The sequence below is a fragment of the Heterodontus francisci genome, chromosome 14 (assembly GCF_036365525.1).
Source record: "Heterodontus francisci isolate sHetFra1 chromosome 14, sHetFra1.hap1, whole genome shotgun sequence".
NCBI lineage: Eukaryota > Metazoa > Chordata > Chondrichthyes > Heterodontiformes > Heterodontidae > Heterodontus > Heterodontus francisci.
In genome coordinates, this window is record NC_090384.1 from 31,872,020 (window position 1) to 31,899,977 (window position 27,958).

Here is a 27,958-nt window from a genome sequence, read left to right on the forward strand (position 1 = left end):
GGCACATAATTTGGGCTGATACTTCAGTGTAGTATTCAGGGAGATCTGCAAAGTCAGAGGTGCCATCTTTTAGATGTGATGTTAAACCGAGGCTCTGTCTACATGTTTAGTTGGATGTAAAAGATTCCATGATACTATTCGAAGAACAGTAGATATGTTACCATTTGCTGTTCGTGAGACTTTGCTGTGTGCAAATCGCATGCTGTATTTGTCTACATAAAAACAGTGACTATGCTTCAAAAGTAATTCATTGGCTGTGAAACACGTCAGGATGTTATGAGGAAGTGAAAGCCGCTATATAAAGGCAAGTACCCTACCTCTTGCCCTTCCTTTCTCTGTCTCTTCCTTTCTTCCTTGAAAAATACTTTTAATTGATTTTAACAGCTGTGGGCCGTATTGCCCAGGGCTCAGGAACGCTAGTAGCTAAAGGGAGGCAGGAATCACCAGATCCAGTAGGTGAGTTCTTGTCCAGCACTCCTTGTGGGCCAGGAGCTGCAGGAATGCTTCCCCAAGCCCTTCTAACAAATCTTCCACGACAATATCTCCCTGCCACAATCTCTTTTGACAATCTACTCCTGCCATGATCACTTTTCCCATGACTCTCTTGCCCAATCTCCCCCGTGATCTCTCCCCAGCAAAATCTCTGCTCGCAATCACTTTCCTCTTGACTGCTTCTCCACGAGCAGTGATCTATCCCGCCATGATCTCTTCCCACTGTGATCCCTCCCCACAATCTCTACCCCTGTGATTCCTCCACCTGTAAGCTCGAGCTCTTCCCGTGATCTTTCAGCCCGCAATCCCCCACTACAACCTCTTCCTCCTGTGATCACTCCACCCTTGATCCCTACCCTCCGGAATTTCTCCCCCTGCGATCTCTTCGCTCCGTGTTCTCTCCCCTCCACCACGATCTCTCACCCCTAATGGTCTATCCCTTCCCGCAATCTCTCCCTCCCTCCTTATTGCCCTGTTCCGAACTCCCCCATGTCCCCGCTCTGATCTTTTCTGATTGCCGGGAATTGTGTCCAGTGGTCTCCGGCTGTGGCTTTGTACCACAGGCTTTCTGGCCCAGCAGCCAACCAGGCCATCAATGTGATCAACTGCCAGGTGGGAAATGGAGATAAATTTGGCAGGACCTCCGTGTTCCTGGCATTTTCAGCTTTCCCGGCTGCGAACCCGCGTCCCCACTCACTTCCCTATAATATTGGGGCTGTTAACTCTATTTTCCTCTCCACGGATGCTGCCTGATCTGAGTGTTGGTAGCATTTTCTGTTTCTATGTCACAAAATTAATACAATTTAAGGCCCTTGGTCACATGCCATTTATTAAGAACCCACATGACATTGAATGAACCATTTTATTTATATCTAAAAAGTATTAAAGATTCATGGCACTCTAAACATTACAACTAATCCTCACTGTGTCCAAGTGAATACAGGACACTGATCTCACAAACTTACCAGGCTTTGCTCCTGCTGCTTAGAGTACTATCATAATCCTTCTAATGGAGTAGATTACTGGCCTACAATTCACTTAGGGCCAATCCTGCCTCAGTTTCTACATCTATTTGATTTTCAAATTCTATCTGTGCAGAAACTGCAACAGAAATCTAATTGGATGTTGCTGATCCAAGTACAGTCTAAAATTTGGCAAGTGCCCTGAGGAGGTAATCTCACAGTTTATATGCAAACAGTAAAGAAAGAAACACTTGCATTGATATAGCCCCTTCCTCAACCTCAAGATGTCCCAAAGTGCTTTACAGTCGATGAAGTCCTTTTGAAATGTTGTAATGTAAGAATGCAGCAGCTAATTTTCACACAGCAAACTCCCACAAACAGCACTGAGGGAATGACCAGGTAATTTGTTTTTAGCAACTTGAGTAAAGATTGTCCAGGCTCCCAGAGATAACTCTCCTGCTCTTCTTTGAAATAGTGCCTTGGGATCTTTTATGTCCACCTGCGAGGGCAGAAAGGACCTCGTTTTAATGTTGCTTCCGAAAGACAGCACTCTGACAGTGCAGCTCTCTAGCAGTACTGCACTGGAGTGTCAGCCTAGTGAAACCTTCTGACTTAGAGGCAAGAATGTTACCAATTGAGCCACAGCTAACACATAGGAAAATATCCACTAGTCCATGCAGCCTGTCCCACACTGCAATGTCTTGTTCCTCACAGTATACACGATCCCTAGCCCACTTGGAACCATGTGAATGCCTGGGCGAGGCAATGAAACAGATAAAAACCCAAGCAAATTAGGGAAAAGAAAATCTGGCAAATTCCTCTCCAGCCCTTTTTGTTGGTCGTAACTAGTCTAGTTTTAATTTCAGAACAATTTAAGTGTCATTGACTCACTAGAGCAACAATAGAATGAATAGTATGTGGCAGGCAGTTTGTTAGCTTGTTGGATTTTTGGTAAACACTGTATTCGTCCTTTACATCATATTAAGATGGCTTGTTGAGGAGAAACTTAAAACTAAAATAAAGAAAGACAAAGGGATGGATTTTAATTTGTGTTTCCTGGCATTGAAGGGGTCAGTGGCCTTATCATCCCATTAACCCCAACGGTGTGGCTGGCTCCACGTTGAAAGGAACCTATCGCTTTCTGCCCAAAGTGCCTCACTGATGAGACATGGCATATTGACAGCATCACTGTCAGTGCAGCTATCAGGCTGGGCCAATGGTGAGACCTCTGTGGAAAGAAACACGAGGTCAGGCACAGAACTTCCCTCAGACTGTACAAAGCATCCAATTTGTCTGATCCTGGAACGTGACTACTGAGCCTGCTGGACAGCAAGCCAGTTGGGGGAGATGGTAGCATAGTGGTAATGTCACTAAGCTAGTAATCTAGAGACCCAGACCAATGCCCTGGGGACACAGGTTCAAATCCCACCACAGCAGCTGCCAATTGATTAATTTAAAAAATCTCAAATGGAAAGCTAGTCTCAGCAATAGAGCCATGAAACTATCATTGATTGTCATAAAAACCCATCTGGTTCCCAAATGTCTAGCCTACACCTGCTGCAGACACAGGACAAACCTTCCCCCCAAGAAAGTTCCAGGACAATGTAAAAAGGTGGAGACTCAGCACACTGGATCTCCATCCATTTTTCCTGGCTTTTTCAGCCAGGGAACTGGGTAACCCCTGAGGGTAAAGGTCAGTAGGAGTGAGGCCCTTTTAAGTTAAGTACGAGATTCAATGAGTTCTTAGAGTTACCATTTATTTTTTGTTTTCGTATTCCGAAAAGAGTAGATACTCCTACAGTAAACATATCACAGGTTATTTACTTGATCATTGTTTATCTTAGAAATTTATCTAGTGTTTTATGCTTTAGGTAATTTCTATTGTCAGTCACTGTCACCTTTGAAGAGTGAATGGAAATCCTATGATGTCATAAGATAGTCCAGTACCTCAGACCCATTACCAGATTGGGTTTGATGTTGGCTAACCCGGGCCAGTATTAGAAGCTTTCTGGGAGATCCAGGCAAAGATAGACATTCTCACAGGCCTGGAGAGTTGGGACACATGGGTGTGATCAAAGATATGAAAGCCAAAACAATCAAGGTTTGGGAAGACTGATATACCTGACAAGTGCACATCAAAAATTGGGGCATGGGCTGTGCTTGAGAAGGTAGATATTGACCAGGCCAGATACTTCTTGCAACAAGCTAACTATTAAACAAGTGTTTTGATGAATTATGACCGACAGTAGAAGGCAGTAAATGAATGGCTAGGAAATCATACACAGCATGCACATTAATGTTTGAGATGCTTTCCTGGTAGGTGAGGATCTCTGCTGGATGTGAACATCAGAACATTACCCCCGTGGGCAAAGAATGCACTCTATTGGTTCATGGAGTATTCCTCTGGAAATATTTGTCTTATGCCAACTTCTACAAGGGACTTTTCAAAGGACGTCCTCTGGTTGGTTCATTTTTCTCTTCATGAATTAGTTGGAAACTCCTGTTTTTAGATTAATTTTAGTATTTTACATTTTCTACTTGTTTCTGTAGTTAATAGTATACATATGAATTAAGCTGTTTAGTAACTTAGTTTGTTACAAAGAGTATCTGGCACAGCTGATGTCCATAAGACTTAGTGAAATTCCAGTCCGTGATGCAGTAACAATTAAAGGGTTTAGTCCCCACGCTATCCCAGGAAACCTTGTACATAAGGTTATCGTCATTGGGGCAGGAGTTTGCCATGGAAGCAGACTTTTGGGTTCAGCATTAGAATTATAATGTGGCTGTCAAATGGTTCCTTAAACATAAAGACATTACAGCCTCCTTTATAGTGTCTTTTAGTGCTTGTTTCCTGTCTCTGTATTTCTGCTAGCATAATTCCATGTGGTTGCTCTTAATACGGTATTGAGAGTTACTGAACCTATTGTTCCACAATGGTCATTAATATCCTGTTATCAGCCATCGCATGCAATTAAGGCACTTATCCCTGAATGTCATTGCACTTCAATTATGTAGCATATTACGAGCACAGTAATTAGTAGCTAGGATAGCCCGCAAACAAAATAACAACAAAAGAAAGAATCGGGGCAAAATTGGATCACCACTGGAAAATGGGTGCAAGGATCACGATGCACAATTAACCTGTGTCTGTTCCTTCCCGCGCAAACTTTGTGCTGCCTATTCATTTACATGGTCAAAGCATGCAGCCAGCATTAAGTGTGCTGTAGGGTGCCTGCACGCCTGAGTAGAGGGTGCAGAATTGTGAGTGTTAACATGAATTCAAGCTAGTCTATAGTACTTACATCCAGCCTACACCCCTTAACAGGGAGGTGTATTTTGATTGAAGCTGGTGCTGGAAGGCATTCCAAAAGTGAGTTTGACCTGGAAAAGACACAAGAATGGAATACCAGGGCAGAGGTCCTCTGACACAGCTCTGGAGACTTTGGTGCAGAAGGTGGACAGGAGGAGAGAGGTCATCTATCCGCAGGGGACCAGGAGGCCCTCCAGGCAGGCACTGTGAAGGCAGTGGTAGAAAATAGCTGTCATAGTGAATGCTAGCAGTGTAGTCCAGAGGGCTTGAATGCAGTGTCACAAAAAAGTTCAGTGATCTCACTGAGTTGTTAAGCTCAGTGAATGCATCTTCAAATGTGATATCCCACTAACTGCACCACTAACCTTACACTCTGCACCACATCCACATCACTCACCAACCAACAGTCTCTATCAACCACGACTCTTACTGTACATTCATAGCTTCATCTCACCCTCACTATCTTAGCAACTTATACCCACATCTCACAGCTTGCAAATATTGCCCGCTGTTTAACCATGACAGGCACATCACTCAAACTTGATTGCACCACACTCTCTGACACATTTCCCCATTTCTTGCAGGACAAGGTGGTGCAGGACTGCAGGCAGCAGGAAGAGCTATCATCTGGGGAACAGCTGCATGTCCTTACCCTGATGGAGGAGACAATGCTTGTCATCACTGGAATAGCCGTGACAGAGGCTGTGACCAGCGGCATGGCTGAAACCATTGTAGATGATGGTGTGTTCCTACCTAATCCTCCTTCTCACATCCCACTTCCCCTAATCCCACAATTTCTTCTGATTTACAAGCTGCAGATGGTGTAAGTGGTGGGGTGGTGGTAGGGGGGATGGTAAGAGGGTGGGGTGGAGGGTGTGGGGATGGGTGCAGATGCTAGGCAAGTCTGTACCTCCAAAAACCATGCCTAGCCTACATGGCAAAGAAAGAAAGGTAACCTTTCAGCTTGAAAGCTGGAATATGAGGACTACGTGTCCTGGAATGAACAACGACCCACACTCCACAGCAAGTGAAGGCCAGACAGCGCGATTGACCATGAGCTACATAAGCTTGGTGCCAACATGGCCACCATACGAGAAACCAGATTAGCCGACACAGGCTTTCTGAGAGGTTAATTCCACCGATTGGCCTGGAAAGAGTGCTGAGCACAGTGTAGGCTTTGAAGTGAGCAAGTGGCTTACAGTCAATTGAGCCACCAGTAGCAAACTTGGAGCCTCATCACCCTGTAGTTATCATCTGATGGAGGCACAATCAGTATCATATGCACCTACGCATCAACTCTGAACGGCAGCATCTCAGATAAAGAGCATTTCGATGACTCCCAAGGTGATGTTCTGAGGAACAACCCAAATGGCGAGAGGCTGTTCATCTTGGGTGATTTCAACGCACATGTTGCTGCAGACAGTGATTCATGTTGAGGCTAACATGTCTTCGTCCTCATGGGTTGGGCAAGATCAACGATAATGGACAATGCCTTCTTGAGCTTTGTTCCCTGAATGAACTCTGCATCACCAACACCTTCCTCCAGGGCAGACATCACCACAAGGTATCATGGCATCACCTAAGTTCTGGTCATTGGCACCAACTAGACCTAGTCATCATAAGGCACGATCTGCCCAGTGTTCTTCACACCCGCATCTACCACAGCGGAAATTGCAACACTGACCGTTCTCTTATCAGCAGCTGAGTAAAGATGAACCCTCGAAAGATCCATAGCTCCAAACACGACAGCTCGTCACGTATCAACATCCCTTACACAAGCAATGATGCTGAATACCAGCACTTCACACTGTCACTAGAACACTTACTACCCACCAAAGCCTTAACGGGAAGCACCAATGCCAGCATTGATGAATCTCAGAAGTCACTAAGCTCAATCATCTATGAAGAAGCAGAAGCATCATTTGGTAAAAGTGGAACCTGCAGCAAGGACTAGTTTCAGACCTACTCAGCTGAGATGATATCTGTCATTGATGCAAAAAGCAAAACCTACACGATGCACAATATAAACCCAACAGCTGCATGACCTGAGAGTAGCCAAGACAGCTGTGCAAAAGATGGAGTCACTACACAAAAAAACACTGGATCAACTTATGTCAAGAAATCCAAACTGCATGTGTCAAAGAAAATCTACGAGCTATGTGCGAAGGGATCAAGAGGGCGCTTGGCCCTGCCATCACCAAAGTTGTTCCCCTGAAGTTGGCAGATGGTGAAGTACTCACCGACAGAAGTAAACAGGTGTCCTGCAGCTGAACACTACAATAAGCTGTACTCCTGTGAGTCAGACATCTCCCAATCTGCATTAGACGCTCTCCCACAACTTCCTGACATGGGTAAGTTAAGTGAAGAACCCTCAGCACTGGAGCTCGAGAGACTATGATGACTAGTGAACAGAAGGGCACTCGGCAAGGACGGAATCCCAGCCAAACTGCTCAAGCACAGAAAGTCCCATCTGTTGCCACACCTTTGTGATCTTTTCCTCCTCTGCTGGAAAGTAGGCTCTGTCTCACAGGAGATGTGTGACACCAAAATCATCATACTATACAAAAACAAAGGTGACAGAGGAGACTGCAACAACTACAGGGGCATCTCACTCCTCAGCATCACGGGAAAGGCCTGTGCTAGGGTCATACTTAAAAGACTCCATCTACTTGCAGACCGAGTGTACCCGGAAGCACAGTGTGATTTCCGTGCAGACTAAACTACTGTGGACATGATCTTCTCCATACGCCAGTTACAAGAGAAGTGTAGGGAACAGAGTATACCGCTTTACCTTACGTTCATAGATCTCACGTAGGCATTTGACATTGTCAGTAGAGCAGGGCTCAACAAGATTTTGGGAAAAATTGCCTGTCCATCGAAGCTCATCAGTCCCATCCACTCCTTCCATGACAACATGCACTGCACTGTACAGTTTAATGGCTCCACTTCCGACAGTTTCAGAGTAAAGAATGGAGTGAAACAGGGTTGTGCCCTGGCCCCCACTCTGTTTGGCATCCTTTTCTCCATGTTCCTGACCTTCGCCTTACCTGCAGATATAGAAGAAGTCTACTTGCACACTAGGTCAGATGGTAAGCTCTACAATATATCAAGGCTGAAAGCGAAAATAAAAACACATCACGTCCTGATCAGAGAACTCCTCTACACTAATGTTGCTGCGCAAGTTTCTCACACAGGAACTCAGCTCTAAAGACTCCTGGACTGCCTCTCCCATGCCTGTAACTTGGTCTCCTTGACTATAAGCGTCAAGAAAACTGTAGTCATGGGACAAGGTGTTGCCTCTCTGCCCCTGATCACACTAAATAACACCCCACTGAAAGTGGTTAACAAATTCTGCTACCTTGGGTCCATGGTGATAGCCAATCTGCCCCTTGATGCAGAGCTCTATACACACATAGGGAAAGCAGCTATCACCTTTGACTGACTTGTGAAACATGCATGGGATAACACCAAGCTGACCCTTAGGACCAAGCAGATGGTTTATAAGGCCTGTGTTCTCAGCACCTTGCTACATGGCTGTGGAAGTTCAATCATTTCCATTTGCCCTAAATGTCGACTATTGCACCTGGCAAAAGAGGAAAATGGCGACACATCATGTGGACTGGTGTGCACTACCACGATGACCAGGGCTACATCATCTTGGCAACAGGCCGAAAACAAAATCTCAGTGTCACTTGGTAGCTTCACATGTGGCACTTGTGGCAGAATCTGCCTCTCAAGGATTGGCCTTCACAGCTATCAGCAAAGATGCACCAAAAGAAGACACTTCATATAAATGGATTATTTGCTGTGTTTCCACCACCTTTTGTAGATGGAAGGATGCCAACTTGAGATGGTGTAAGCATGCACCTCTTACTTTCAACCCCTCCCCTCACATAAACGTATACTGTGCCTTTCTTCTTTCAGATACCCAAGAACTGCAACCTGACCAGGCAGTGGTGCAGGGGCAAGAAGTGGAAGAGGAAGAAAAGACTGATGATGAAGAAACTTGCAGCCACCAGCTCATATATAGACATTGTGTGTAATTTAGAGAAAAATTTAGAGGCGGGATCTGCACGTGGTGAGACACTGGGAAAAAGTGATCTACAACCAGGGCACGGGACAAGGATAGCGTAGGTGCCAGCTCGCTGGAGGACGAGGTCGCACACGAGTTCTGCTGTAGAGGACTCAGAAGAGGACTTTGATGGGGCAGGCTTCAGAAAAAGGCTAATGGGTATGCACACAGAAATTATTGGTGCATTGGCAAGCCTGCCAGAAATTAATGTTAAGTGGCATGGAGCAGACTGGCACCAATCTAGCACAGGTCTTTGTGCAAAGTTTGGAGCCTATCCTTTCAAGTGTGGAAGTGGTGGGCAACTCCACTAGCACACTTGCAGACCCATCCATGATGCAACATCTGATGGCTGATGGCTCAATTCCACTGCAGCACAAACAGAAGCCACCCAACGCCTGAGCGCTGAGTGGAACCTCATACTGACGCCATGCAAGCTCAGCTTGTTGCCACACAAGCTCAGACTGCTGCCATCATTGGCTGTGAATACCAGGGCTCAAAGGGTATTGCAGGGTCTCACAGCAGTCCAGCAATCTGTCTCCAAACTTTGCTGAGGTTGCTGAGGTGCCACCTCAGTAGAGAAGCAATGGCTCCATGCAGCTCAAACCTGCTGTCGTCCCCCAGAATGACAGCATTCATCCTCCCACCACTGCTACTCTACCAGTGCCTTTGTTTTTGTCACTCAACCAACCAGTCCAGTCTGGTGCTGCTAATGCTGAGGTAATGCAGTCCAAAGCTCGGCGTTCTAGGACCAGAGTTGCTCTGGGGGGCGGGGGGGGGGGGTTGTTGGTGGGGCAGGGGGTGGTTCCTGCAAGGTCATCTGCAGTCTCCTCCAGTGAAAGGCAGCAGCTTTCTACCAGCCTTGCTGCAGCCACTGGTGTAGCACTGTACTGGAAATCTAGGACAGGAAAAGGCACACGCAAGACAGGCACTAAGGGACTCCAGGAGGGTGAGTGGTTGATTCTTGCGTGGAATATTGAATGTTTCAATTTATAAAGTTGGTTTGGAATGTTTGTTTTGTGGTGATTTTTATTGCCACATTATTTCCAAGAGGATGCTGTAATGGTCAGTGACAGAGGGATGATAATGTGTGGGATTGTTGGTGAATGGGGAATTGGGGTTGTGTTCACTGGTATCACAGTCGGATGAACCAATCATGGATAACCTGGCCGGAAAGGGGCTGTGTTAGTTGCCTTCTCCCTTCTTCCTCTTCTTCCTCTCCCTCCTCATCTTCTTCCACCTCATCATCCTCCGCAGCTGGTTGCCATACACCTGGCGGCAAGGGCTGTGCCCTCATGATGGTAAAGTTGTGCAGGATGCAGCAGACCACGACAAATGGTGATGTGCTCTAGAGAGCCAAGCAGTACTCTCCAGAGCGGTCCAGGCAGTAGAACCATTGTTTAAACACCCAAAGGGTCTGCCCGATGGCACATCATGTGGTAGCATGGCTCACATTGCGTGCGTGCTGCCCATGCGTGCCTGGGTTATGCACTGGAGTAATGAACCAGCTGGTCAACAGATATCTGTTGTCGCCCAGTAGCCACCCTCTGGTTTCTTGTGGTGACTCAATTGCTGATCGTACAGGGGACTGCTGCAAAATAAATGCATCGTGACTGCTGTCAGGATACATGGCATTGATCTGCATGATGTGCTGTGTATGGTCGCACATCAGCTGGACATTGAGGGAGCAGAATCTATTCCCGGTTGTGGTATACCTCTGAATTTACTTGCAGTCTTGCAGTGTGACATGTATACAGTCAATGGCACCCTGCACCATGGAGATGTTTGCTATCATGACAAAGCCACATGCTCACTCTACCTACTTCTGTCTGGCAAGAGCGAATGAAAATGTATTCGGCTCTCTTTGCACACAGAGCCTCAATGACCTCCCTTATGTAACTCTGGATGGCAAACTGGGAGAGGTTGGAAATATTACCTGCTCCAACCTAGAAGGAGCCCGATATAAAAACATTCACGGCCATGGTCACCTCCACAGCCACTGGCAGTGTCGTCCTCACCCTGATGTGAGGCTGCAGGTCTGCCTTCAACAGGGCCAGATATCACACAACTTTACCATCATGAGGGCACAGCCCTTGCCGCCAGGTGTATGGCAACCAGCTGCGGAGTGGAACGGGGACATCACACACAGAATGTTGAGATAGGATAATTGGTCCCTGAAGACCCTGGGTGATTTTAGTTTAGTTTTAGTTTAGTTTAGAGATACAGCACTGAAACAGGCCCTTCGGCCCACCTAGTCTGTGCTGACCATCAACCACCCATTTATACTAATCCTACACTAATTCCATATTTCTACCTCATCCCCACCTGGCCCTATATTTCCCTACCACCTACCTGTACTAGGGGCAATTTATAATGGCCAATTTACCTATCAACCTGCAAGTCTTTGGCATGTGGGAGGAAACCGGAGCACCCGGAGGAAACCCACGCAGACACAGGGAGAACTTGCAAACTCCACACAGGCAGTACCCAGAATTGAACCTGGGTCGCTGGAGCTGTGAGGCTGCAGTGCTAACCACTGCGCCACTGTGCCGCCCATTCTGACATTCTGCTGACACCCCTTCTCTTCCTCCTCTCTCTTCGAGCAGCTTGTCCTCCTCTTTGTAGCCTCTGTTCCTTCTCTCTGTCATGCTGCAGGCCAAGGGGGATAGAAACTAATGTGCCCATAATTGGGAGCAAGTGATCTGAGCCAAACCTTTGAAGTCAGAATCAACTCTTTCATCACGTGCCACACCACTCCCCGTAGATTTCAGAAACTTCAGGTAGCAGCACAATATTCCAAACATTTCTACCATCTCAGCAACAGCCAGTAGAAATCAATCAGCAACTAACATAAAAGCAGTTGATGATCCCTTTAAATGGCACTAGTGGGGGTCATTGGATTGTTCATGTCCACCTGCCAGGCAGACTCTGCCTTGATTTAGTGCTCCATCTGAAAGATGGCGCATCTGACAGTGCCGTACTCCCTCAGTACTGCACTGAGATGTCAGCCTAGATATTATGTGTAAAAGTAAGTCCTGAAGCTTGAACCCACAACCTTCTGACTTACAGGGCAGGATTTTCCATGGGGGTTCCGGACCCTGCCGGCAGAAGCCTACACTTTGTGATTTTCCCCAAATTGGCCAATTAAATGGCCAGAGGATGGGCTTGCCATTCAATTAAGGACAGCGTGTGGACTCTTGAAGCTGGAGAGACCTCTGTTAAACTTTTTTACATCTAAGATAAAAAATACATTCAGCAACTGGGCCACTATTGTGGGTTGGGGGATGAGGAAGGATCCCCTCCATAGGGTGGCCTGTGGCTGCAGTTGAACCCAGGCAGGCAGCCCTCCCCAGCCCTTCTGGGGAACTGCTCCCTGCTTGCTCCCCGCCCCCACCAGTCTGAAGCCAGAGGCTGCCTCCAGGCAGCTGCACTGTCCTGCAGGGACCTGAGAGCCAACTGGAAAATCCTTGTAGGCCTCTGACAATTGGCCTTAAGTGGTCATTAATGGGGTCAATTGGCTACCTGCCTCTTGCAGTGGGTAGCCCTGTCACCACTCCCCCTCCCCCCACCACCACATCCCACCTCCAGCATAATGGCCCAGGTGCACACTGCCTGCAAGCACTATTTTTTGCATCCTCTTGCCTTGGTGCTTACCCCTAGTGGGGCCTAAAAATTCAGCCCAGAGTGTGGTGCTGTCAGCTTAGCCAATGTGACATATAATGGGAAGTCTGCAATAGTTAGACACAATGAAGTTTTTAGGTTCTGATTGGTCTATTTAGATTACTTATTCAAGATCCCTGCACGTGCAGTTAAGGCTCTCATTTTTGCATTTTAGAAATGAGATGTTCTTATTGAAAATATTGGCAGTCTAACTCTTTCTGATCTCTCAGACCTGAAACACTGATGCCACAGGTCTGCTAGCCTGAGGTGTGGATAACAACGTCTCTTCCTGTTAGTTTGAGAACCTCAAGAGTCTGGGAAAAAAACTTCAATTAAAAAGGCCAGTTTTATTTTTATCTGATAATTGCAAAACTAAGCCTGGATTCCCACAAAAGATTCTTGTGGGTATTCGCGAATGTGGGTAATGGGAAGTGCGGATCATTTGAAAATCCAATGTGTTAGCTTTTTTGCATTGCGTTGTCAGATTGGACTTTAAAAGTGATTTATCTGTTAATCCTCCTTTCTCAGGATTTAGGAATAATAGTCAGTATGTCTCTATCAATGCCCAGGCTGTCCTGTTAATAAAGGCCCATGGAATCATACTGCAGCTATGAATCACTGCCTTTATGGGGGTGTTGGGAGGCAGTGGGGGTAGAAAACTGGGGGAAATTGAAGAAAGAATGGAAATATTTATCTCTTTGGGGCAGGGTCAACTCTAGACTTAGAACAAAAATAAAAGAAAATGTGCATCTCTCTCTGTCCATTCGACCTGTGGTATGTCCTGTTTGACCCAATTGTTTGACTGTAACAACAACAACTTGCATTTATATAGAGCCTTTAACATAGTAAAATGTCCCAAGGTACTTCACAGGAATGTAACCAGATAACACGTGACACTGAGACACGTAAGCAGATATTGGGACAGGCAACCAGAAAGTTGGTCAAAAAAGGCAGGTTTTGAGGATAAAATAAAAGCAAAATATTGCAGATGCTGGAAATTGAAATAAAAACAAGAAATGTTGGAAATACTCAGCCGGTCTGGCAGCATCTGTGGAGAGAGAAGCAGAGTTAACTTTTCAGGTCAGTGACCTTTCATCAGAACCTTGAGTTCTGAAGAAGGGTCACAGACCTGAAACGTTAACTCTGCTTCTCTCTCCACAGATGCTGCCAGACCGGCTGAGTATTTCCAGCATTTCTAGGTTTTGAGGAGTTGTTTTAAAAGGAGGAGAGAGAGGCAGAGAGGTTTAGGGAGGGAATTCCTGGGCTTCGGCTGTGGCAGCTGAAGGCAGAGCAGCCAATGGTGGGGTGATGGAAATCAGGGATGCACAAGAGGCCAAAACTGGACTGCAATTCAGACTTCATTATTATCAAGGCTGTGCTGAAAATACAGATTCCTAAAATAAATCTTGAATCGCATGTTGAGGCAGAGGTGTTGTCTCAGCTTGCATTTCACTTTACAAGTGTGGAAATTGCAATTAGGAAATTAGGAGCGGAGATGCTAAGCAATTACTGTAGTTCTGGTTCCCATGGGTGATCCAGATTATAGCTAAAAGGTTCTTTGCAAACCACACAATCCAAGTAAAGGCCATTACCCCAGTGCTGTCTGTATCCAGGAGTAGGGGTTGCTGGGGAGAAGGGAATTATTTTCCACTTAACTGCTTGAATGTTGACTTCATGTTCAACTATCTTTATTGAAAAAAAAATCTTATCTTGTGTTGCTTGCTACCAGAACAGTGTGCCAATAGTTTAAGAAATGCTGGTAATCTTTCCTTGTAAAACTGGGGATGTATACAGTGATGGCAGAAAAGATGCATCATATTTTCAGGCACATCTGACATCTGTATGGTTCATTTATTTACTGGATAAACTCACTGAGCCATCGGGAGAGCAATTTGCTTTAGAACTTAAATGTAAAATCTGTATCAGAGGTGGTGAGCTGGTGTAGTGCATTGTAGTAAGAACATGTACTGTCATAGAGATGCAGCTCCAGCCCCATTGTACTGAGCTCCTGAATTCACCCATCACACAAGGAACAAAAGAGGGAAAAAAATCAGTGCGAGAGCTGTCAATGGACCACTCTTGCTGACTTCTATATAAGTCCTCTCCTACTTCTGGCAGCTGGATCAAGAACTGATGGATTCTGGAGAGCAACTAGTGACCTACTTGGCCTCAGCAGTAGGAAGGTGGAAGGCTCAGGGAGGATATGTGGTGGGGGGGAGGCGTGGTGTGCGGGATCAAATAATTAGAGGGAGGCAGACAGTCAAAAAAAATTACTGTAATGCGCAGAGTTACGTTTATCAGTAGTCGTACAAGATTTAGAAAAAGAATGAACTTGCTTTTATATAACACCTTTCACAACCTCAGGATATCCACAAGTGCTTTGCATGTATGAGGTACATCTGAAGTGCAGTGAATATTGTAATGTAGGAAACATGACTGCCAATTTGTGCACAGCAAGGTTCTGCATACAACAAGGTGATAAATGAGCAATTAATCTGTTCTAATAATATTGTTTGAGGGATAAATATTGGCCACGACACCCGTTAAAATTTCCTTTGTCTTCAATAGTGTTGCAGGACCTTTTACATCCACCTGAGAGTACAGATGGAGATTTGGTTTAGCCTCGCATCTGAAATATGGTACCTCCAGCAGTGCAATACCCCCTCACTACTGCACTGAAGTGTCAGCTTAAATTACATGCTCAAGTCTCTACAATGGGACTTGAAGCCACAACGTTCTGACTCAGAGTTGAGAGTGTCATGACTGAGCCACAGCTGATGCCTTAAAGAATGATTTCACTGGAAACTGTCACCTTTGAAACTTTTACAATGTCATCGTGTTGGATGTTGCTGTAAGTCTGACAGCATCTGCTACAGCACAAGCTTTAGTGAGTTTTTTTTTTTAAGTTGACGATTAATAAAGATGCTAGGGAGTGGAGGGTTGCAGGTTAGAGACCTTGCCCCACTGAGTTCCCAATATCAACCATGCTGAGCAGGTAGGTTTGAGATGAGAGTCTGGAGGAAGGTCCAAGGAAAAATAAGGAATGTGTGCTTTTCGCAGCTCCTGGCAAGTCAAGAAGCAGAATGACAATAGTCTGGCCATCCATTGATCCTTCCTAGCCATAGAGGAGAACGAACCAGCAGAGAGGAACTGGAGGGGAACAAAACTGGAATAAGGAGGCTGCATTGACTCACTATAGGGAAAATATCCTGAAAAAAATAAATTTGAGGCCCCTAGTATAATCAAAAACACACCCCTAGTCATACAGTTGTGAATAAACACGGTCCTGGATGATAACCTATCATTAGCAAAACTGCTTCTTGTTATAAACCTTGGAATTGTTACTTCTGTTAAGAATAAGCATTAGAGAACATTCTAGCAAATGCTTTTCTGGTACCACAAACAGTTTGCAACTGCATCCTGTGGTTTCTGGATTTCTTTTAAATCTTTGCATCTTGCAATTAGTTTTCTGCCAAACTTCTTGTCGAACATGACAGCAGCGTCCAACTCCAGCTTCTGTTGAGGTTCTGAGAGTTGTATTTTATCTGTGTGGACATGAAACAAACTGATTACAGGCAGTGGTAATGAAAAGAAGTTATCATTTCAAAATGCCATAACAATCAGAATTTACAAGACTGATTTTTTTTGTATGAACTGGAAACGATATGAGATAGGTTCTGGAGGATTAGGTAGTGATTTCACTTTATACACAATAAGATATATCAAGGTTTTTCTCTGCAATGCCCCCATTGTTTTCAGTTCCCACTCCAAACTCCGTTCCGTAGCTACCGACTCCATCCCTTTCCCTGGCAACAGTCTGAGACTAAACCAGTCTGTTTACAACCTTGCTGTCATATTTGACCTTGAGATGAGCTTCTGACCACATAGTCACACATCACTTAGACCACCTATTTCCACCTCCATAACATTGCCCAACTATGCCCTTGTCTCAGCTCATCTGCTGCTGAAACCCTCATTCATGCCTTTGTAACCTCTAGACTTGACTATTGCAGTGCACTGCTGGCTGGTCGCCCACATTCTACCCTCTGTAAACCTGAGGTCTTTCGAAACTCTTCTGCCTGTGTCTTAGCCCACACTAAGAAGGCTTGTTGTTGAAGGATGATGCCAGAGCCAATCTTTACTCAGTGTTACATTTATTTTACAAAGTAGAAAGATTACAAACATGTAATTACTCAAAACCTCCACTAATCTCAGTAAATTTTTCCCTTTTTTTGCTCAAGTAAGACCCCAATTAACACCCTGCACTTGCATATAGTCAAACAATTGATATACAGTTAATAATGTCTTGCTTTTAAAATTCTCCACCCTTGTTTTCAAATCCCTCCGTGGCCTTGCCCCTCCCTATCGCTGTAATCTTCTCCAGCCCCACAATTCTTTAAGATATCTGCACTCATCTAATTCTGGCCTCTTGAGCATCTCTGATTTAATCATGCCACCTTTGGTGGCCATGCCTTCAGTTGGATGGGCCCTAAGTTCTGGAATATCCTCCCTACACCTCTCCACCTCTCCACCGCACTTTCCTCCTTTAAGACACTCCTTAAAACCTACCTCTTTGACCAAGCTTTTGGTTATCTGACCTAATATCTCCTTATGTGGCTCAGTGTTATATTTTGTTTTATAATGCTCCTGTGAAAGTGCCATTTAAATATAAGTTGTTGTTGTATAATATTTGAATAGATTTTGAATTGTTCAGATCCCATCAAACTCTATGAAGTTGTGCGGCTGGTAGTTACACGAAACAATATTTTGTATGATCTCCTAATATGATTATATCAAACTCCATTCTCCTCTATTTCAATAGAGCTGTTACCCTATTTCTTTTACACTATAACAACTATGGGGGTAATTTTAACACCCCCCCCCCCCACCCATATGATGAACAAAAGATGGTCTGGCTGGAGTTAAATGAAACCTGACCCCAACCCATTACGAAGGTGCCTACTTTGGGTATAACCATTATATGTTTGGAGGTGTCTGAGTAACCCACTTTGGAGAGACGGGCCCATGACTATAATATTTGAATGTGGCTCCATTCTTCAGATTCGGGTAGCCATTTCAATTTAACGCTGGCCAGTTGGGTTTTACAGCGCTTGAAAGGAGATGGGAACTGCTGGAACCAGCAGCTAAAATGCTTTTTATAGTGCTGCTTGTGGGGCTAGGAGGAGCAGGAGTCCTTCCCCAACCCCACAAGCAAATCTTCTGCTGTGATCTACCTATCCCCGCAATCGTTTGACCCCCGCATGATCTTCTGACTCTGCCCAACACGTGTTCGACCCCCCCCCTCCCCACAATCTTCCCACCCTCCACGATCATCCGACCACCATGCGATCTTCTGAACCCCTCCACGATTATCTGACCACCCGCGACCCTCCCACCCTCCACAATCATCTGACCCACCCCCACATTCTGCTAACACTTCACACCCACCCCTGCAACGATCTTCCGACCCTTGTGATCTGCTGACCCTCCCACGAAATACTGATCCCTCTCACTATGCCCAAATCTGTCCCTCTCTGCTTACTGTCACACTCCGAGCCCCCTCACCAAGTTTCTCTGATTGCTGGGGATAATCCCCAGCGCTCCCCCACTGCTGTGTTGTACCATAGGGTTTCCCATTTGGCAGCCATCCCAATTTTGATGCTGGCCAGGTGCTGGCCAGAAAACGGAGTAATGTTCATGAGGTCTTGCTTTAAATTTAGCAGGACCCCCGTGTTCCAGGCATTTCTAGGTTTCCCCACCTTCCTCTCTGCCTCCCTGTTAATATCAGGGCCCATGTCTCATTTCTGAGTGGGAGACTGGGAGTCAGATGACGATGGTGACTATCTTTGGTTTATGTCGAATCTGATTGGTTTGTTTTGTGCAGAATGTGTTGATGAATCAGAAACTATTCTTGGTTGAAGGTGATTCGCTGCTTTTGTGAAATATCATTGTGGGTAGCACTTAGAAAACCGTAAGGAAATAACCAATTGGAAAGCGGAAATGATTTAGCACTACAGAGAGTAAAAAAATTATTGGAAAAAATGTAAGAGAAATGAGTTGTACGACTGCTTTTATCCCGCTGCCCATTTCTCATTGAGTTTGAATCCAGCCCAGACTAATAGGAAGAAAGATGCATTTGTTGTGTCAGTTTGCAGGTGACATTATTAAGATGCAAAGTGTGACATGTGTTTTAAGCTCCTCTTGTGATACACACCACTGCTTAGCGAAGAGACTAAGCAAAGTGAGCTTCTCCCTGCCTCTGTGGCTCTTTAACCAGCCACTGCCAAGTATGCATCTCTTTGCTTCTCCTTGCTGTTTTTCCTTCTGGTGTTGTTGTATTTCTCTGCTTGTTAATCTGTTGTGTTTGATTTCTTACTGCTGTTGCTCTCTCGCATTCTCGCCCTATTACGGTCTGCTTTCTCACTGCCTTGTGTCCTCTTTGCAATTATTTCTTCTCTCTCGCTGCAATCTGTGAGACAGCCAGCTCATTCACTATTGCTGCAACAGATGTTCCACCCAAGGGCCTTGTAAATCCCACAGGTTTGCCAATTTCAGTCGTCCCTTGACTATCTACATTCTGAATGGAAATTCAAGCAACATGGAGGCATTTGTGTTGGAGTAATATGGAGTTGCTCTATTGGCACAGGGGGCAGTTGTCATTTTTGTGTCACTTTTGGTTCATAAGTGTTCCATTCACAATGAGGTTGTGCTCCAACACCTTCATGTCAGTGCAGCAATGTTCGCTTGGCAAATTGAACAGCTCCACAGCATAGTGCCCAGCCATTAGCAACTCAAATTGAAGACAGTATCTCACAATGCAACCACTTACGTACACTCTGTCTCCATGCTGTTGCTTCCTTCCCCAAAGTACCTGAATCCATTATCATAAACAGCTTGACTTTTGCAGGGCTCACTGTCACTTTCTGCTATCACTTCCCATCACACGCTTCCTACTGTGGTTGCAACTGCTTCCATCCTAATGTTCAGCTGTGCTCCTCTCCATATTTTTCTTGCTCTGGGGCTGCTATCCACTAAATTACAATGGAATGAAAATAAACATTAAGAACTTTAAATGGCTCATTAGACAATGTTTTGAGACATACACAAAGAGAACCATCATGATGCATATCCGTGGGATGGTGGGACATATTGACGCTGACACCCCTTTTCAGTATAGTTGTAACCACTCACCACACATTAAAGAAAGAATGACTTGCATTTATATAGCATTGTTCTCAACTTCAGGATATCTCAAAGCACTTCACAGACAATTAAGAATTATAAAGTGTAGCCAGTGGCCAGAATTATGCATCCACTCCCTCCCACAATCCCTGGGAATGGACTGGAGGTGGGGGATTGTAAAATCGAGTGGGAGGTGGGTGGGGGTGCCATTCTGTCGCCTACCTGCTCCCGCTTCCATTTTACCAGCAGCGGTGGAGGTTGAAAACGACCCTCCCACCCGAGGCAATTGAGGCCTTTAAGTGGCCAATTAATGCCATTTAAGGGCCTCCTCCCACCACCGTTGGTATATTACCAGTGTTGGCCAGGCGCTTTGTCAGCTGAAGAGGTCACCCGGTATCCTTCTTGCGGGCTTAGGGGTGCCCTCCTGATCGGACCCCCTGTGCCCCACAGAGGGCCCCCCCCCCCGTGGCATAAGCCACCCCCGTTGCAGCACCTCCCCCCCTCCCCAATCAACCCCCACCTCACTCACCAGGGCCCAGCCAATTGTCCCTGACGAGGCCCAAAACCCCACTCACCTTTTTGTGGTGCTAGCGTTCCTCTTGCTCTTCTGGCTGGGTGCAGTGCCACAGCTCCTGGTGTGGCTGCTGGGATTGAGGAGCTGTCGGCCCTCTGATAGGCCAGCAGCTTCTGGAGGCGGGACTTCCTGCCTCAGAGGAGCAGAAGCCTCGACCAAGGCCAGTTAAGGGCCTGGGTCACGCAAAATTGCAGCGTGGCTTCCAGGCCTGACGGAGGCGGGCTCACCCCTGACTTTTCAGCCAGTGGGCAGGGCCTCCGCCGCAACTTAAAATTCCAGCCCCAACATGAAAAACATCAAGGTCCCATAATCAGCAATATGATAAAGAACCATAGAATCTGTTTTAATGATGTTGATTGAGGGGTAAATATTGACCAGGGCATCGGCTAAAACCCCCCTGTTCCTTGTGCTATCTTTTATGCCCACCTGAGAGGAAAGATTGAGCCTTGGTTTAATGTCTCATCCAAGAGATGGTATCTTCAACAGTGCAACACTCACTCAGTACTGCACTGGAGTGTTAGCATAGAATTTGTGCTCAAGTATTTGGAATGGGATCTGAAACTATGACTTTCTGATTCAGAGGCAGGAGTGTTAACCATTGAGTTATGGCTGGTGTCCATGAAATTATGGACAAATTTCTTTGTTCTTAAGTGATAGTCCAATTTTGGACAAGATTGTGCTCGCTGGCAGTGTGTGGTATACAAGTGCCCTGCTACATGACAGGCTAGAAGGATAAGGGTTTTCCCATTCCCACACATCACTTTTAAATGTAGGAATAGAGCTACACATAAGTTTTATTTAAAGAACAGAGCTTTTTATTGATTTGGAATTCACAACAGTCAAAGCATTTCAAAGTGAAACACTGAGACATGTCACAAAGCACTGTACAAGTTTGTTCTTTTTCTGTCTTTATAACTTAGTGTTGAATCCTTTTTATAAAGTTGAAGCTATTTAAAGAAACCGCCTTTAAAAAAATTACAGAAATAGTACTGCCATGGAGGTCAGCTTGATTAGCTTGCTTTATAATGAATTCAACTTCAGCCAAAAGATGATGTTGTACTGTGAGCAGGAATCACCAAGGGTGACAGACAGAAGACTCCCACAACCTTCCCGAAAGAATGATCCCGAGGCCTGGAGTAGGACACCATTGAACTCTGGTCTGTTCCAGTTTGAGATATCACCTCAGCTGTGCACATCTGTTCAATAATATATAATTTATTAAAAGAAAGACAATATCAGGTTTATAGCTGCAAGTGACAGCAGTGAAATTATTCACAGGGACATGGATAGGGATCCTAAATACTCGACATATCAGTTATTTTAGGTGTAACCTTGGCTCAATAACAGCACTCATGCCTCAAGCCCCACTCTAGGCTTTCAACATCTCGTCTAGATAGTTATCAAGGGGCTGCACTATCAGAGGTCTGTTTTTCAGATGAGACATGATTATAATTCATTGCAAGTAATGCACTTTAGGTTATCCTGAGAACGTGGAATATGCTATGTAATTGCAAGTACTTTCTTTCTAAGGGTGAGGAACAGGAAGGAGTTCCTGTTTATTCAACAGGTTAAGAGTTATTCACTTACATTACAAATGTTACATTAAAGAAGCACAGACTCCTAAGCAGCTTCCAAACCCAAATTATCCCGATTAGGATCTATCCAGAATTCAAAATGTGTGGTTATGCATTTGGCGAGGGTGAACAAGGCAAGGGAATACACAATAAATGGTAGGATACTGAGAAGTGTAGAGGAACAGAGGGATGTGTAGTGCATGTCCACAGATCCCTGAAGGTGGCTGGGCAGGTAGATAAGGTGGTGAAGAAGAGATACAGGACACTTTCCTTTAATATTCAAGGCATAGAATATAAGAGCAGGGAGGGTTATGCAGAACTGTATAAAACACTAAAATAAAAGCAAAATACTGCAGATGCTGGAAATCTGAAATAAAAACAAGAAATGCTGGAAAGGTCTGGCAGCATCTGTGGAGAGAGAAACAGAGTTAACGTTTCAGGTCAGTGACCTTTCATCAGTAGCCCAATATATATTATATATGTATAAAACACTAGTCAGGCCGCAGCAAGAGTGCTGAGTACTGTTCTGGTTACTACATTACAGGAAGGATGTGATCACACTAGAGTGGGTACAGAGGAGATTTACGAGGATGTTGCCAGGAATGGAGAATTTTAGCTATGAAGGAAAGATTGAATAGGCTGGGGTTGTTTTCTCTCGAACAGAGGAAGCTGAGGGGAGATTTAATTTGAGTTGTGTAAAATTATGAGGGGCCTAGAATGGAGTGGATAGGAAGGACCTGCTTCTGTTAGCAGAGAGGTCAATAACCCAGGCGGCATAGATTTAAAGTAATTGGTAGAAGGATTCTGAGGGGAAGTTAGGAAAAAAAATTTCACCAGAGGGTGGTGGGGATCTGGAAATCACAGTCTGAAAGGGTGGTGGAGGTATAAACTCTCTTCCCATTTAAAAAATACTTGTACTTGAATTTTTGCAACTCATTGGGCTACAGCTGGAAAGTGGGAGTGGTTGGCTCGCTCCTTTTTTGGCTGGCACAGATGGGACAAGTGGCCTCCTTCTCTCTTTCTATGATCCTATGACAATGAATTGGTCCCAACTGCTATATCAAGTGGCATCTCTGATCCATACATAATCAGTGTACCAGGTATTCTATGTTGTGTCTGCTATTTACAGCTTTGTCTAATTGAGAACTAAATAATGTTCTCTGTGACCATTTCATTCCCTCACTCCTTCCCTGCCTCTTTCTGTTCTTTCCATGCTTTTTGGTGTGTCGCAGTAATTCTTTCCCATTCCTTTTCTCAACCCCGATTCCTTCTCCTTCTGTATATCCAACTCCTAATACACAATGCTCAGCACTGCTGATAATGAATTACCCCAGCTTGCAAAGTTTAGAGGAAGATAGTTAGCCCAAATTGGTTGGATCAGTTTGCACAAGAATGGCATAGCCAAGCGGCAAGCCCAGTTAGACATAAGTTAGCCTCACCAAATGTTCTCATTTTATTCATGTTGAAATAAAAAGAACTTTTCAAATTTTGAAGATGACCCAAAGTGTTTCACAGCCAACGAATTGCTTCTTGAAGTGTGGTCACTGTTGCAATTTGGCAAACGCAGCAGCTAATTTGTAGACACAATTTGCTGTACAGGTTATTGGAACATTTGGAAGATGGGTTGTATAAGATTAAGGTACATTTGTGATTTTTACTGTTTATTCTACAATTTTATCTTAAATAGTGTTGTTAACAATCATTGCAACTTTGGCCGGGATTTTGTCGTGGTGACGGGGTAGACCCCGCCTTGGCCCTGTTTCAGACCCCTGTTGCAACTGCACAGCAGGCAGCTAATTAACTGCCCGCCATCGTAGACGCTGCCCTTTTAAGGGACGAGCGCCCACCTCCAGAGCTGCCGGCCAATCGGAGGGCCGGCAGCTCTGCAGTATGGGCAGTGCCATCAGGAGCAGTGGCCACTGCTGGTATTGCAGGAGACCTGCAGGAGGACAAGATGTCAGAAACCCCAGAATGTAGGTAAGTGGGGTTGGAGTCTCTGGGGCCAGTCAGGCAGGCCCCAGCATAAGGTTGGGGTGGGGGGAGGAGGGGGCGTCTTGCCGTAGGGGCTGCCATTGCCATCAGGGAGGGACCCCCTGGGGGGGGCCATGGATTACCCCCAGATGAGGGAACCCATCCCCCCCAAGCCCCTAGGAGGCTGCCAGGTCTCACCTGGCGGAGCCCCCGCATGGCGGTGACCCCTCTGCTTTCAATAAAATCAGACCAGAGGTGGGAGGCTGCCCTTAAGCGGCCAGACAAATGGCAGGGGAGCAGGACAACGTTCTGCATGCCACCTGATGCCACCCCTTGCCATTTTATGTGCCCCACCCACCTATATTCCTGCTTCCTTTATTGCACAGAAGTTATTTTGGTGGGATGTGATTACACCATTCAAACAACAGCCACTCAGGAATTGCAGGACTGAAATAGTTGGAGGTTGAAGGGCAGCAAATCTCCGGAAATGGAAGCAGTCGATGTGATTGGTTGAAAAGAAATGTTCCCCGATTGAGTGACTGATGAGTGGGATTTTGCCACAAGACATCAGGCAGACGTCAGGAACTGAGATTTTAACAATATAGAACACCCCATGACTTCTGGTATATTTAGATGTCTGGGAGGAGCTGAGCTCATTTTTGACTTTTCTCGACCCCTTAGTCTCCTGCACAGTAGGAGTTCCATTTTTATAAAGAATTTGTATTCCGCAACCAAGCAAGCAGACCTATTTAAATAAGTTTGGGCTGAAGCTGTGCTCCGATCTGGAATTAATAATAAACGTGGCCCCATGTGCTGATAGGGAATTGATACATGCAGCAAACTGTTGACAGCGGATTGACTGCCTGGTTTACAATAGCAAAACAACAATGACATGGGGAAGCATCATTCCGCAGAGCAACATCTCAGCTGCTTGAAGGAATGGCAGCCATCAAATCAGGTTACACTTTACACCCCAGTGAGTGACTGGCACTTGGCAGCCCTCCGGGGTTAATGCTCTCTGCCTACTCTGCAGTCAATGGGATGGAGCCTGCAGGCACTGGCGGTGGATAGGACAGCAGATGGCGGCAGCGCCTTCCCCATTCTCTTCCCTCTTTGAAGTTTCATTCATTCTGCAGGAGGCAGAGCAGCAGGCAACTATCAGGGTCCTGTCGCTCTTCTTACTGCAGGCAATGAAACTTCCTGTTGTGAGTGTGCAGCATCCGATTGGTATTGAGGGAGCTGTGGGCAGGGGTAGGGGTAAGGGTAGGAGTAGGGCAGGAGCAGGCAGAGTCCAGCAGAAGCTCCACAGCCACTACTCCAGTGTCCTCCTCACTGGAGGCTTCCCCTCTCTTTTAAATATGTAAATTAAACACCATGTAGATGCAGTTACTTCCGGGTGTGAGTCCTGCTGGAGCAGAAATAGCAACTTTTTATTTATTTATTTATTTATTGCTTATTCTTGAGTGATTTCCCCCCCCTTTCTCTCCAATGATCTGCACAGCCCTGGCACTTCCTGGCTGCCTCCTGTTATGTGCTGCTTTCTCTGCAGCTGGTGAGCCTGCTGGCAGTCGGAGCTGTGCACTGGCCCTGCCTGTCTCCTGGATCAAGAGGTGACCGGCTCAAGCAGCGTGCCAGTATACAGCAGACACGGACACATCATCCACTGCCAGTAATATTCAGAAGGACAAAGTGATGGACCAAGGGGGGGAGGAACTGCAAGCAGAGCTGGAGGAATCCTCTGCCTCCGGATCGTCTTCCTCGGATGTGCCCACGTCCTGTGAGAATGACAACAGCCCGCTGTCCCCTCACTATCACCACCACCACCACCACCACCATCAGAACAAACCCTTCACTGGACTCAAGTTTTTTGGGCGAAGGTGAGTGAGCGATTAAACAAACTGTAAAGAGCCGCTGACGCTGGACAGGGGAGACTGTGTGCAGGACGCCCGGCCGTTTCCTTCCTCCCGTCCCCACTCCCCCAGCCGGGGTCGGGCCGCCGCCGGCTCCCCGCCCGACACTCACCTCACCAGTCATCACAGTGACCGGGCATCGGGGAGTGAGAGAAAAACCGATCAGCACCCCTTCCAAACCCATAACATTCATTGTTAATCTTTTATGTAAGAGTAAGGGAATATATTGTAATCTCTCACACACACAGTCTCTCTCTCACACACACACTGTCTCACACACACACAGTCTCTCTGACACACACAGTCTCTCTGACACACACAGTCTCTCTCTGACACACACACTGTCTCACACACACACAGTCTCTCTGACACACACAGTCTCTCTCTGACACACACACTGTCTCACACACACACAGTCTCTCTGACACACACACTGTCTCACACACACACAGTCTCTCTGACACACACAGTCTCTCTGACACACACAGTCTCTCTGACACACACAGTCTCTCTCTGACACACACACTGTCTCACACACACACAGTCTCTCTGACACACACACTGTCTCACACACACACAGTCTCTCTGACACACACAGTCTCTCTCTGACACACACACTGTCTCACACACACACACAGTCTCTCTGACACACACAGTCTCTCTCTGACACACACACTGTCTCACACACATACAGTCTCTCTGACACACACAGTCTCTCTCTGACACACACACTGTCTCACACACACAGTCTCTCTGACACACACACTGTCTCACACACACACAGTCTCTCTGACACACACAGTCTCTCTGACACACACAGTCTCTCTGACACACACAGTCTCTCTCTGACACACACACTGTCTCACACACACACAGTCTCTCTGACACACACAGTCTCTCTCTGACACACACACTGTCTCACACACACACAGTCTCTCTGACACACACACTGTCTCACACACACACAGTCTCTCTGACACACACAGTCTCTCTGACACACACAGTCTCTCTGACACACACAGTCTCTCTCTGACACACACACTGTCTCACACACACACAGTCTCTCTGACACACACACTGTCTCACACACACACAGTCTCTCTGACACACACAGTCTCTCTCTGACACACACACTGTCTCACACACACACACAGTCTCTCTGACACACACAGTCTCTCTCTGACACACACACTGTCTCACATACACACAGTCTCTCTGACACACACAGTCTCTCTGACACACACAGTCTCTCTCTGACACACACACTGTCTCACACACACACAGTCTCTCTGACACACACAGTCTCTCTCTGACACACACACTGTCTCACACACACACAGTCTCTCTGACACACACACTGTCTCACACACACACAGTCTCTCTGACACACACAGTCTCTCTCTGACACACACACTGTCTCACACACACACACAGTCTCTCTGACACACACAGTCTCTCTCTGACACACACACTGTCTCACACACACACAGTCTCTCTCACACACACAGTCTCTTCCTGACACACACAGTCTCTCTCACACACACAGTCTCTTCCTGACACACACAGTCTCTCTCACACACACAGTCTCTTCCTGACACACACAATCTCTCTCTGACACACACACTGTCTCACACACACACAGTCTCTCTGATACACACAATCTCTCTCTGACACACACACTGTCTCACACACACACAGTCTCTCTCACACACACAGTCTCTTCCTGACACACACAGTCTCTCTCTGACACACACACTGTCTCACACACAGTCTCTCTCTCACACACAGTCTCTCTCTCACACACAGTCTCTTCCTGACACACACAGTGTCTCACACACACACAGTCTCTCTCACACACACAGTCTCTCTCTGACACACACAGTGTCACACACACACAGTCTCTCTCTGACACCCACACTGTCTCACACACACACAGTCTCTCTGACACACACACTGTCTCACACACACACTGTCTCACACACACACTGTCTCACACACACACAGTCTCTCTCACACACAGTCTCTCTGACACACACAGTCTCTCTCACACACACAGTCTCTCTCACACACACAGTCTCTTCCTGACACACACAGTCTCTCTCTGACACACACACTGTCTCACACACACACAGTCTCTCTCACACACACAGTCTCTCTCTGACACACACACTGTCTCACACACACACAGTCTCTCTGACACACACAGTCTCTCTCTGACACACACACTGTCTCACACACACACAGTCTCTCTCAC

General features: G+C 46.1%; 1 protein-coding gene across 4 annotated transcripts in view; it reads left to right on the forward strand.

Annotated features, from left to right (window-relative positions):
- Positions 1-27,958, forward strand: part of dgkza (diacylglycerol kinase, zeta a) — a 656,642-nt gene that overhangs the window by 15,379 nt on the left and 613,305 nt on the right. For 2 of the 4 annotated variants that reach the window (XM_068045963.1, XM_068045964.1), the window contains exon 1: positions 25,016-25,671. The exons of the other annotated variants lie outside the window; for them this stretch is intronic. In XM_068045963.1, coding sequence (XP_067902064.1) covers positions 25,487-25,671 — 185 coding nt within the window. In that variant the 5' untranslated portion in view covers positions 25,016-25,486. Of the gene's footprint in view, positions 1-25,015; positions 25,672-27,958 lie in introns of those variants that run through there. 4 annotated transcript variants of the gene reach the window in all.